Source organism: Rana temporaria, chromosome 3 (assembly GCF_905171775.1).
Source record: "Rana temporaria chromosome 3, aRanTem1.1, whole genome shotgun sequence".
Classification (NCBI taxonomy): domain Eukaryota; kingdom Metazoa; phylum Chordata; class Amphibia; order Anura; family Ranidae; genus Rana; species Rana temporaria.
The window spans coordinates 36,276,137-36,290,320 of NC_053491.1; the positions used below are offsets into that span (position 1 = coordinate 36,276,137).

The 14,184-nt window shown below is 43.5% G+C and overlaps 1 protein-coding gene across 2 annotated transcripts in view; it reads right to left on the reverse strand.

The window, feature by feature from the left end:
* Positions 1 to 14,184, reverse strand: part of DET1 (DET1 partner of COP1 E3 ubiquitin ligase) — an 82,327-nt gene that overhangs the window by 25,536 nt on the left and 42,607 nt on the right. For both annotated transcript variants that reach the window (XM_040342401.1, XM_040342400.1), the window contains exons 3-4: positions 10,387 to 10,577; positions 6,933 to 7,124 (exon numbers count right to left, since the gene is read on the reverse strand). In XM_040342401.1, coding sequence (XP_040198335.1) covers positions 6,933 to 7,124; positions 10,387 to 10,577 — 383 coding nt within the window. The remainder of the gene's footprint in view (positions 1 to 6,932; positions 7,125 to 10,386; positions 10,578 to 14,184) is intronic.

Consider the following 14,184-nt stretch of genomic DNA (forward strand, 5'->3'; position numbering starts at 1 on the left):
TGAGTGGATTGTCAGTGTGTTGGGGGGTCTTTGGCGAGATATCGGGGTCTTAACAGACCCCTGACATCTCCCCTTTGAGACAGAGAAGGGGGCCAAGGACACAGATTCCCCAGTCCCTCTCTCTGCAGCGTCAGCTAAAATGAATGGAGAGAAGCTCCTCTCCATTCATAAACTGAAGCATCGTAAACACAGGTTACGATGCTCAGTTATGTGAATGGACAGAGTCAGTGATCACCGACTCTGTTCATTCGGAAAAGGTAGGAGCCGGATTTAGCGGCTCCTACCTCCGCTCTCCATCCTGACAGATCGAGGGGGCGGAAGAAGAGATTGAGGGGGGAGAGCAGCACGGGGACAGTCAGCAGTGATCGGTGCGGCTTTGGGAGGGAGTTACAAGCACCGATCACCGCTGTATAACTTTAACTAAAGCAGCTGAAAAGGGGGTAGATCAGTGCTTGCAACTCCCCTGCCGCACCGATCACCCTGACTGCCCAGGTATCGTGTGAAGCATCGGAGCATTTCGCAGAGTACAAGTACTCGGGGAAATGCTCGTTATCGGTACATCCCTACCCAGCACTGTATGAGATATCATCCACCTCTACAGCGCGAGCTCCCAAAGGGGTTCACACACAGCAGAACCATCTTTGGCAATTCCATTGTTATCCTTATACAGGGTTTAGCCGTGAGAGCCCGGTGTGGTGAAATACTTGGTTTTGTCATTTGTTTGTTCTATGTTGGTCTAGTCATGTTACATGTAAGCATGCACAGTTAATGTGGTTTTGCGTATTCTCCCTGTCAGGGTTATTTTTAATCTGCTTCATTTTTTAATTGGAATAACTTTTGATATAAATTATTAAACTATACTTTTTAAAATCACCCAATTGGTTCCATTCTTTGTCATAGAAATAGCCACTATTTCCTCCCTGTCCTTTAAAACAGGGATTACCCCCCCCCCCCCTACATGGTTTTCTATTGCACAGTTCACACCAGTGCGTTCCAGTAAAAAATAAAAAAAATATACATATAATTTTCCTCTAAGAACTGTACCAGAACGCACATACACGCATCAAAAAACACACCGACCTTGAGACTGAACTCTCAGGCTCACTACAAGCCAATGTCAGCACACACAAATTGCTCCACAGCTAAAAATCTTGGCTAGCTTGGATCTCACATCCAAGAGCTTAGAATTATCTGAAAAATCCTAAAAACTACCTAAAGGGTTGTAAAGGTAAATGTTTTTTCACCTTCATGCATTCTATGCATCAAGGTGAAAAAACATCCGACAATACCGGCCTCCACCAACATACTCTTCGCCGCTCAGCCTGGCTGTTGATTGGTTACAGTGGATGGATTGAAAGCAGCGCAGCCATTGGCTCGCGCTGCTGTCAATCACATTCAATGATGTGGCGCGTTGGGGGGCGGGGCCGAGTGATACAGTGAGCGGCTGCGGCTATGGCCGCCGGCTGTATTACCGGAGCGCGCCCGCAAGAACTCAACACCATACACACACACACATTATATATATATATATATATATATATATATTATATATCTTTAGGGATCCTTTCATTTGTTTTTGCATCGCAATTTATTCCAAGGTTTTTGTAATATGCAAGGTAACTTCCACCAACTTCCCTTGTTAACAGCGTTTTCCTATTGGGGTAAACAGGGAATCTATTAATGAATAAATATCCTAATAGTTCTCAGCTTAAAGCGGAGCTCCACCCTAAAGTGGAACTCCCGCTGATCGGAACCCTCCCCCCCTCTGGTGTCACATTTGACACCTTTCAGGGGGGAGGGTGGTGAAGATACCTGTCTAAAGACAGGTATTTGCACCCACTTCCGGCCACAGTCTACAGGCAGGACGTCACCTCCTGTCCTCCCCACCGTTGTGCTCTGGGAACACTCGGCTCCCAGAGCACAGCGGGAGCCAATCAGCAGGCGCAGCGCAACTCGCGCATGCGCCGTAGGGAACCGGGTAGTGAAGCCGGAGGGCTTCACTTCCTGGTTCCCTCACCGGGGATGGCAGCAGAGTGACGAGCGATCGCTCGTCCTCTGCTGCTGACAGCGCTGGACTCCGGGACAGGTAAGTGTCCTAATATTAAAGCGGTAGTTCCCCCTCCAAAAAAGTTTTACCCTTAGTCTGATGCTCATTTTGTCTAGGGGAATCGGCTAGTTGTTTTAAAATCGACGCTGTGCTTACCGTTGTAGAGAGCGATCTTCTCCGTCGCTTCCGGGTTTGGTCTTCGGGGATGGGCATTCTTTCTTGATTGACAGTCTTCCGACAGGCTTCCGACGGTCGCATCCATCGCGTCACGATTTTCCGAAAGTAGCCGAACGTCGGTGCGCAGGCGCCGTATAGAGCCGTGCCGACGTTCGGCTTCTTTCGGCTACTCATGACGCGATGGATGCGACCGTCGGAAGCCTGTCAATCAAGAAGGAACGCCCACTCCCGAAGACCCATACCCGGAAGCGACGGAGAAGATCGCTCTCTACAACGGTAAGTACAGCGTCGATTTTAAAACAACTAGCCGATTCCCCTTGACAAAATGAGCATCAGACTAAGGGTAAAACGTTTTTGGAGGGGGAACTACCGCTTTAAAAGTCAGCAGCTGCAGTATTTGTAGCTGCCGACTTTTAATTTTTTTTTTTTTCAGCGGACATCCTCTTTAAGTAGATACTTGTCATGTATCTCTTATGTATTTGGAAGTGCAATATATGTTATCTTGTGACACTATAGAATCTATCTGTAACTGTACTATTCTTGTTATACATTTGATAGTTTAAATAAAAATCTTTAAAGATAAAAGAAAAAAAAAAAAAAGGAAAAAATTCACCCGGAACCAATTTCGAGGACATTTTTGTGATGCGAACCAGCCCTTATGTTTTGCATGCATGTTTTTAACGCGTTCTGGTGCGTTTTTGGATGCATATTTGCATTTTACTTTTTTTCCTGGAACTTGAAAGCCCTGGAACTGACTGCACTAATGTGAACTAGGCCATTGGAAACAATATAATCTACTTTCCATGCGTTTTTAATGCAGGGAAAAAAACAAACAAACAAACACTGGACCGCATGTGGTGTGAACTGGCCCTAAGAGTAGAACTTTACCCATAACCACATGATTAAGTAAAGAACGAACATTCCACATAAATAATTATGCTACCAAAATGTGTGTCCTGTAAATTGCCATTTTGTTGAAGCCCAGAGCCTCTGAACAGCAGTAAATCATAAAGCGGAACTAAACAGATTTTTAACAGTTTCAAAAAAGAAACGTTACATTCCTGGAATGCCCGGATTGCCAACCACACTGCTTGTGTCCTCAACCAAACTGTCACACCATCAAATGGCTGGAGTCATAACTGATCACACGTGCAGCATCATGGCAGTTGCAGATTAAACAGAAGCAGCTTACTTGGCTGTAAAGGATAGGAGGGTTTAATTCCACTTTAAGACTGTCAGCAGATCGGCCTCTACAAACTCGGCAGTCCCTAAAAGCAGAGAGGAACTGAGCATGTGCAGAGCAGGATGAAATGTATTACTGGATTTTAAACAGTATAGACACTTATTTTTAATGTGTTACATACCTTCAAAAGGGGCCAGTCTGAAGTGATCTAGCAGGACTTATTTTTCTGACTAAATTTCCACTTTAACCACTTGCTGACCAGCTACTGCCATTATATGCCGGCAGGTCGGCTTTCATGCACTTATCGCTATGTCCCCCGGCAACACGCGATCGCCTAGTACAGAGGCAGAATGGGGATCTGCTTCTGCAAACAAGGCGGATACCCATTCTGACAGATGACATGACAGATCTACTGTTCCCAGTCATTGAGAACAGTGATCTGTCATGTCCCTGGTAGCCCATCATTTTTACAGTAAGAACACATCAAGGGAACACAGTTAACCCCATTGATCGCTCCCTAGTATTAACCCCTTCCCTGATCAATGTAATACTGTCATTGATTGGGGTCAGATTTGTCTGCCGCAATGTCACAGTCCCGCTAAAATTCGCAAACCGTCGTAATAAAAAAATAAAAGTCCCTAATTATTATTATTGTACACGCAATAAGTTTCACGCAAACCAATCAATATATGCCTATTGCGATTTTTTTTTACCAAAGGTATGTAGAAGAATACATATCGGCCTAAACTGATGAATATTTTTTTTTTTTTATGGATATGTATTATAGTAAAAAAGAAAAAAATATTTTTATTTATTTCCAAAATTGTTGTTCTTTGTTTATAGAGCAATAAATGAAAAATAAAATAAAATAAAAAATCAGAGAGGTGATCAAATACCACCAAAAAAAATGCTCTATTTGTGGGGGAAAAAGGAATATCAAATTGTTTGGGTACAGCGTTGCACGACTGCACAATTGTCAGTTAAAGTGATGCAGTGCTGTATCGCAAAAACTGGCCTGGTCATTAAAGTGGAGTTCCACCCATAAATATAACATTACATCAGTAGTTTTAAAAAAAATGTCATTAGTCCTTTAAGAAAAAAAATGTTTTTTTAGATGCCTTCAAAGTGTTGTTGCTAGGCAGAATAGTTAATCTTCCCTCTTCCTGCACCTAGGTGCTTAACCACTTCCATACCAGGTACTTACGCAGCTTCCCGCCCAAGCCAATTTTCAGCTTTCAGCACTGTCGCACTTTGAATGGCAATTGCGCGGTCATGCTACACTGTACCCAAACAAAATTGGCGTCCTTTTTTTCCCACAAATAGAGCTTTTTGGTGGTATTTGATCACCTCTGCGATTTTTTTTTTTTGCGCAACAACTAAAAAAAGGCTGAAAATTTGGAAAAAAAAATACGTTTTTATTTTTTTCTGTTAATTTTTTTGTAAATAAGTTTTCTCTTTCAATTACGGGCACTGATATGGCGGCACTAATGGGCACCGATGAGATGGCACTGATGGACATCGATGAGGTAGTACTGACGGGCACAGATGAGGTGGCACTGATTGGCGGCGCTGGTATGCGACACTGATGGGCACACATAGGCGGCACTGATGGGCACACATAGGCGGCACTGATGGGCACACAGGCGGCACTGATGGGCACACATAGGCGGCACTGATGGGCACACATAGGCAGCACTGATGGGCACACATAGGCAGCACTGATGGGCACACATAGGCGGCACTGATGGGCACACATAGGCGGCACAGATGGGCACTCATGGGCGGCACTGATGTATACTTATGGGTGGCACAGATGGGCACTGCTAGGTGGGCACTGGGCATGGATGGGCACTGTGGGGTGGCGCTGATGGACACTGGGGTGGCGCTGATGGACACTGGGGTGGCGCTGATGGACACTGGGGTGGCAGCACTGATTGTTGCCAGTCAGTGCCCATTTGTGGGCACTGACTGGCATCTTTTTTCTTTATGCTTTTTTTTTTTTTTTTTTTTTAAACTTTTTTTTTTTTCTGTTTTTTTTTTTTTTTTTTTGCCCACCCTGGTGGTCCAGGGTGGGCATCCCTGGTGGTCCAGGGTGGCGATCCGAGAGGGGGCTGCGCTGATAACCAATCAGCCCGAACCCCCCCTGTCAGGAGAGCCGCCGATCGGCTATCCTCTACTCGCGTCTGTCAGACGCGAGGAGGAAGAGCCATCGGCGGCTCTTCCTGTTTACATCGTGATCAGCCGTGGTTGGACACGGCTGATCACGTGGTAAAGAGTCTCCGCCGGAGGCTCTTTACCGAGATCGGAGATGCAGGGTGTCAGACTGACACCCCGCATCACCGATCGCCGCGATGCGCGCCCCCACGGGCGCGCGCGGCATGAAATCCTGCAGGACGTTCTGGAACGTCCTGTCAGGATTTCATAACCACTTCCCGGACGTAAATCGGCCATAGGCCGGGCGGGAAGTGGTTAAGCTTCCTAACCTACACCGCACAGACTCCTGGGAATGTAGTGGGTGTAACTTTCCAGGAGTCTGTGCACTCCCCAGTCTCGAAGAATCATGTGACTTGGACAGTACAGGTGCTGAAACCTGATCTGAAACCTATTACACTGCTTGTGCAGCACTGAGCATGTGCGAGATCTGCAAGGCTGAAATCCAGGAAGTCATACAGTCTGGCTTCATGATGCCCACACTTAAGATGGCCCCAGTCAATTTCTATTTTATAAAGTGTTTAAATGCTGTAACAACCTAACAAAACGGACCTTAGTTTACAGACTAACTTTACTAGAATACATTAAGCTTGTGTATTACAGGGGTATTTATATTTAAAAAGTGAAATTGTGGCCGGAACTCCGCTTTAAAGGGGGAAAATCCTTCCGGGGATGAAGTGGTTAATAATCAAAGCAAACTCACCCATTCACCCATGGCTCCATGCTTTTATTTGGTTGAATGACTTTTAAATTCCCGCCCCCAGCATTTCGGGCCGTGGCCATCTTGAGTAGGGGCAGGCAGAAGATTCATATAGCATTTACTTTCTGGGATCCATTTGACCTTAGCTCAGGCATGCAGGCAGGAGAGTGCGCTTGGCTGAGAAAGCTCCCCTCTCCCTTCCTCCAAATAAAAATAAATAAATAAACGCCCCTGAAGCCTCCTGGGAAGTATGACATTTTTGACTAAGCGAGAAACCAGGAAGCAACTGAAGAAACGTAAAAAGCAAAGTTCAAAACAAGTAAATATAATCTATCATATACCATTCTATTTACAGTACAAATGCTAGCAGCATAAGGTCACAAAAATAATATATGTTGACCAAGTGAGTTTCTGCTGTAATGAAAACGCATTTTCTTTAGTACAGAAATATAACTAAAGGAAATTACATTTGTGGAGTGGAGGAATCCATTTAGCAAAGCTTAACATGGCTTATTATTACTGCAATACACAAAGTATAATAGGCAATACATCGGGGAATGTACAAAAGCCTATTGTAAACACAGTGGTTTTGTTAGAGACTTCTATGTTTATACCTTATTGGGTGATCGCCGCATGTTTTAGGCCGCTCCATAACAGAGACCCACTTATCGTCATAGCTGAAGAGAGAAAGGTCAAGGTAAGGGCTTCCACTGTATGACTGGGCGCTGATAGGAAGCTGACTGAGAAGCCTCCTCACTGCTTCTGTGTGGCCTCCATACTTGGCATTCACAATCGTGTCTTTAAACCTACAAAACAAGGATTCACAAATTACACCCGAAGATCAAACATCAGCGCAATAAACTATTTATACTGCAATAGAAAACGACCCATTACTGAGAAGGGTGCTTTGCAAATGTAAACTTTCCTAAAACTGCTTACCTGAATTCACATTCCAATCTCATTTACCGTATGTTTCGGACTGTAAGGCGCACCGGGTTATAAGGCGCACCATCGTTGAGCGCCTAATAACAGTTTTTTTTCCATACATAAGGCGCACACGGGTATAGAAAATTAATGAATGAATGCACACACCTCTGCCACACGCAAGCGCCAGCGCATTCCAGTGACGTCACCGTGGCTCACGCTGCGCCCCATGCCTCGCTTTCAACAGTGTCACCGTACCAGCTAGTTTCACTGCTATACGGACGGTTCGACATAGAGGGGCATAGGAGCATTTTACAGCTTACATCTGGTGCGGAAGGACGTTACAGTAGAGACTATTTCCATGATCTACATGCCGGATTTCTACTATTTACATGTAAGTGGATGCTGTAAACCTATCATGTATGTCTGTAATGCTCAATACAACCATACATTAGGCGCACCGCATTATAAGGCGCACTGTTGATTTTTGAGAAAATGAAAGGATTTTAAGTGCGCCTTATAGTCCCGAAAAATACGGTAATAGAGATGCACCGAAATATCGACGGGCGAAATACATTGGCCGAATTTTTTTTCCTAATTGGCAAAATGACGAAAAGGGCCGTTAATGGCTCCGAAAACACATTTAGATTTTGCCGCGATTTTACTGTGCTTATGTTGCGTTTTTCCTAGGTCACGTGACTCAAACTGCATCAAAAAAGTAACACGGGTGTGCGTTATTGATACGTTTAATCAGGGAGGTTCGATTTTAGTGCGTTTTTTTTAACTTGACCAAAAGTACAGCAAACAAGATTTTTAACACCACAATAAAAGCACAATGGACCAGTGTGAATTTAAAGGGATTCATTTTTCTTGCGCCAAAGGTCCAGATAATGGCCGACAATAAATTCATATTCATTTAACGCAATACTAAACTCAGGGCCCTGCATTCAACTATATCTGGTCTCCCACAGTACACAGAACATGGAAATTTATTTTAGTAAATATAAAACAGCTAAATACCTTTTTTTCCCCATCAGCAGTATATAGCAGTCTTGTGACTATCAGTGTCTGGTCAAAGCTTGTAGGAGGAGTTTTCATTCTCCTCTGACTGTCTTATGGAGGCAGCAGGACCCCTGACCCTCTGTCTGGACAGTGCCGATTGGCCCTGTGCTGATCATATGTACTCTCCCTGGCAATACACAGCAAACGGAGCATGTACAGAGTGACTCCAAAGCAGTGCCAATTTGTCAATGAAAATGTTTTCGCCAGTAGCATTTTTACAGTGATGCCCTGTCACCCCCTCTGTGCAGCCCATCCATGCACTGTGTGTGTGAAGAGGATGTGTGAAGGAAAGTTTTAATTAAAGCAGCTAAAATATGAAGCCGGGGGCTGAGTGAGCGAGCCGTTCAGCTCTGTGACTAGGGCTGCAACTAACGTTTTTTTTTTCTTAAATCGATTAGTTGGCCGATTATTGTTTTGATTGATCGACTAATCGGATAATCTTAAAAAAAAGTGTGGTGTACATTTTAGTTAATATGTAAATAAAAAATAAAAAGGCAATTTATTCTTAAATATCCATATGCAGTGGTAAATATAAATAACCAACTACAGTAATTGTAATGCCTTCTATTACCTCCACTTTCTCTGGGTTCAGATGCTGATCTTCCCTGCACAGAGTCTTTAAAGTGATTTTTTTTTTTAAACAAACTTGTTATACTCACCTGCTCTGTGTAATGGTTTTGCACAGAGCAGCCCAGATCCTCCACTTCTGGGGTCCCTCACCGATGCTTCTGGCTCCTCCTGCCTTCAGAGTGTCAATAGCAAGCTGCAAAGTATAGTATAGAGCGCCCGCTATAGCAAGGTAAAAAAAAACTTCTGCCTTTAGAACCACTCACTTCCTGCCCAGGACTACATGTCCCACGAGGCATTGCTCCTCACACTTTCACATTCACAAATTCTCAGGCACTTAGTGACATGTATGGATGGTTTACCGAGCTGTATGTGTGCTGCACTGTATTTCCTGATATGTAAACAAATAATGCATTCTATATGCAGGCCAACTAATCAACTGGCCGATTAATCGATTAGTTGTCAACTATTTTCATAATCGATTAATCGATTAGTTGTTTCGGCCCTTTTTTGGGAAAAAAATTACACTTTTTTTAATTAAAAAAAATAACAGTAAAGTAATCCCCATTTTTTTTAAATATTATGAAAGATAATGTAACGCAGAGTAAATTCATACCAAACATGTCACGCTTCAAAATTGCGTCCGCTCGTGGAATGCCGACAAACTTTTACCCTTTAAAATCTTCATAGGCGACGTTTAAAAAACTCTACAGGTTGCATGTTTTGAGTTACAGAGGAGGTCTAGGGCTAGAATTATTGCTCTCGCTCTACCAATCGCGGCGATACCTCACATGTGTGGTTTGAACACCGTTTACATATGCGGGCGCTGCTCACGTATGTGTTCGCTTCTGCGCACAAGCTCGTCGGGACGGGGCGCGTTTACTGGCTCCTAACTTTTTTAGCTGGCTCCTAGATTCCAAGCAAATTGGTCAAACCCTGCCATAAATAATAATAAATTAGATTTTTTTACTCAGGATTATATAAGTAGTTTGGAAATTCTAGAGCATGGTTTGACACATTTGCTGGCAGTGAAAAAATAGTGAAAAATTACATTAGAATTGCTGTTTAACTTGTAATGCTTAACTTGTAATACCAACGGCCACCACCAGATGGCGCCAGCTCAGAAAAAAAATATTTATTATTTATTTTTGCCCCCCCTTCCAAGCCAAGTCGCCAGGACCCCATTTCTAGTCGCCATGGCGACCTGGCGACCGGGATTTGTCGAGCCCTGTTCTAGAGAAATGCCTAAATAATGCATTACAATTAACTAAACCCATTACATTTTAGTCGACTAAAATGTAGGGAACATTTTCCGATTGGTGCACCTCTAAAAGCTATAGTACAGCTTCCATTAATATAAGAGAAGTCCAGAAGTGGCAGGCATAGCTGCCACAGTTAACAAGTGCCAGTCACAGCTTCCGCATCTAATGATTGGCAAGCTGCAATATTTTCCATTTTTTGTTTTGGGTTTATTACCGCTTTGTATTTCAGATCGCTATTAGTGGCAAACCTTACCTCCGTTGTATCTGCCTGGCAAAGTTGTTGCTGGATGCAGAGCAGGGGAACTGAACAGCCTCGCTGTGCAGAGTTGCGTTCCTGAACAGGTCGCAGAAGTTTTCAAATAGTTCTAAAAGCTCATTTGATGTGTTTTCAAAAACAGCGATGACTTCTGTTGTTACCATGTTGTACACCACAAAGAACGAAGGCTAAAAACAAACAAAAAAACAAACCCAGGATTAAACATTCAGGAAAACACATCAAAGTGTCACTAAACCTCCCATATAAAATAAATAAAATCTACCAATCCTACATAATATTAACACCTAAAGATTTTCCAGTGAATCCAGTCTTTAATGACATTATCAGCATCTGGATTGTAGGCTTACCCTGCTAACCACGGTAGCACCGGTACGGAGGTATGAGCAGTGCGTGTTTATTATGGTCACGTGCACAGCGTGCCTCACACTACTACATCTGCCAACAAGATTTGTTGGTCCTGCCATCAGTCAGCTAGCCCGAGGGTTGTGCTTCATGGGTGGCGCGGAGATGTAGAGGTCTATTTTTCAAATGAAAGAGGTTATACATGCTGGCGCTGGGTGCACTGGCATGAAGCCATATACAGTGAGGGGGGAAATTATGTGATCCCCTGCTGATTTTGTAAGTTTTCCCACTGACAAAGAAATGATCAATCTATACATTTTAATGGAAGGTTTATTTTAACAGTGATAGACAGAACAACAAACCCCCCCCCCCCCCCCCCCAAAAAAAAAAAAAAAAAAAAGTTATAAATTGATTTGCATTTTAATGATTGAAATAAGTATTTGACCCCTTCGCAAAACATGACTTGGTGGCAAAACCCTTGTTGGCAATCACAGAGGTCAGACGTTTCTTGTAGTTGGCCACCAGGTTTGCACTCATCTCAGGAGGGATTTTGTCCCACTCCTCTCATTAACCACTTAAGGACCGCCTCCTGCACATATACGTCGGCAGAATGGCACGGCTGGGCACATGCACGTACAGGTACGTCCTGTACTAGTACCCGGTCACGGGCGCGCTCCCGCGACTCGGTCCGAAGCTGCGGGACCAGCGGACCCGATCGTCGCTGGAGACCCGCGATCGGTCCCCGGAGCTGAAGAACGGGGAGAGCTGTGTGTAAACACGGCTTTCCTGTTCTTCACTGTGGCGGCAGCATCGATTGTGTGATCCCTTTTATAGGGGGGACACAATCGATGACGTCACACCTACAGCCACACCCCCCTACAGTTGTAAACACACTTCAGGGAACACATAACCCCATCAGCGCATTTTAAATGCATTTTTTGCTGTGAAAATGACACTGGTCCCAAAAACGTGTCAAAATTGTCCGAAGTGTCCGCCATAATGTCGCAGTCACGAAAAAGAAAAAAAAAAAAAAAAAAGAAAAATTGCTGATCGCCGCCATTAGTAGTAAAAAAAAAAAAAAAAAAAAAAAAAAAAAAAAAATAATAGAAATGCAATGAAACTATCCCCTATTTTGTAAACGCTATAAATTTTGCGCAAACCAACCGATAAACTCTTATTGCGATTTTTTTTACCAAAAATAAGTAGAAGAATACGTATCGGCCTAAACTGAGGAAAAAATATATATTTTTATATATTTTTGGGGGATATTTATTATAGCAAAAAGTAAAAAATATTGCATTTTTTTAAAAATTGGCACTCTATTTTTGTTTATAGCGCAAAAAATTAAAACCGCAGAGGTGATCAAATACCGCCAAAAGAAAGCTCTATTTGTGGGAAAAAAAGGACGCCAATTTTGGTTGGGAGCCACGTCTCACGACCGCGCAATTGTCAGTTAAAGCGACACAGTGCCGAATTGCAAAAAGGGGCAAGGTCCTTTAGCTGCATTTTGGTCCGGGTCTTAAAGTGGAGGTTCACCCAAAAAATACATTTTTAACAATTATTGATTACTGGAGGCAGAATCGGGTGTTTTGTTTAAAATCAATGCAGTACTTACCGTTTTAGAGATAGATGTTCTCCGCCGCTTCCGGGTATGGGCTGCGGGACTGAGCGTTCCTATTTGATTGACAGCCTTCCGACCGTCGCATACAGCGCGTCACCAGTTTCCAAAAGTAGCCGAAGGTCGGTGCACAGGCGCCGTATAGAGCCGCACCGACGTTCGGCAACTCGTGACGCGCTGTATGCAGCCGTCGGAAGGCTGTCAATCAAATAGGAACGCCCAGTCCCGAAGACCATACACGGAAGCAGCGGAGAACATCTCTACAACTGTACTGCATTGATTTAAAAAAAAAAAAAAACACCCGATTCTGCCTCCAGTAATTAGCCTCAATCTAATGTTAATTTTTTTTTTTCTGGTGAACCCCCACTTTAAGTGGTTAAAGGGAAAGTTCACCTTTACAGGGGTAAACATTAAAAAGGTCATGGAGTCCCCTTTCACACTTATACGACTTGCCCCACGATTTGACTGCAAAAATCTCATGACAGGTCATTCTCCATGATTTTCAATGACTTCCATTCATATTGGCATGACTTTAAGTCGTGCCGACTTCAAAGTAGTCCCTGCACTACTCTGGTCCAACTTCCACGTGAGTTGATGTCCATAGACCTCAATGTTAAACCCTCAAGTAGCATGCAAATCGTACCTGAATAATAGACACAATTTCAGTACGACTTTGCAAGCACAAGCAGCTTTTTGACCCTTGTCTCACCCAATACATTCAACAAAGTAGCCCCTCCCAAGCACATTTTTCTAGCACACATTCCCTTCCAGGTTATTCCCTCAGAAACAATGTGCTCCAAACAGCCCAAAAAAAAAAAAAAGTTGTCTTTGTCCTCCGCTTCTCCTCCGCTTCTTCCTCATGCACTGCTACTGCTGCAGCAGCAATGACAACTGCTGTGGCAATATATTGGAGTAGCAAACCTTTTCTGTCACAACACAACACAACAACCAGGAAGCAAACAGGAACTGGAAACAACTATGGCAGGAAAAGGAATTACCTCACACCATGTATGCCACAACTTTGGCATTAGCCAATGAAAACAAAGTAGTACTGATCCAAAATCGCGTGAAATCGCAGCAAAGTACCACGACTTTGAAGTCGTACAAGTGTAAAAGCGGCCTTAGACGACAAGCTGACTGCTAATCTATTCACAGCAACCCCCCCCCCCCCCCCCCGACACACACATCCATCTCCTGTCTCCCAGAACATGTGAGAAGTTATCAGAGCTACGGAGCAAGAGACAGCTACGGGACATAGTGCTTTCATGCATCAGGTTTACATCCACTTTAAGCATTTAAAGATCTGTAAGGAAGAGTGGACCAAAATCTTTCCTGAGATGGTGCAATCCTGGTCACCAACTACAAGAAATGCCTTACCCTCTGTGCTTGCCAACAAGGATTTCTCCACCAAGTACTTGCTTGAGGATCAAATACTTATTTATTTAGGCTGATATGTATTCTTCTACATATTTTTGGTAAAAATCGCAATAAGCGTATATATTTTTTTTTTTGCGCAAAAGTTATAGCGTCTACAAAAAAGGGGGTAGTTCTATGGCATTTTTTTTTTTTATTATTATTATTTTCGTGCAAAAATATGCATGAAACACACACACACACACACACACACACACACACACACACACACACACACACACACACACACACACACACACACACACACACACACACACCAAAAATGCTCCTTCCCATTGAAATGAATGGGAACCACTTCAAAAAACACCTAAAAAGTTTTAGGTGCAGTATTTGAGTCGAATGTCCTTCAAAAACTTCACCAAAAAGCACCGCAAAAAAAC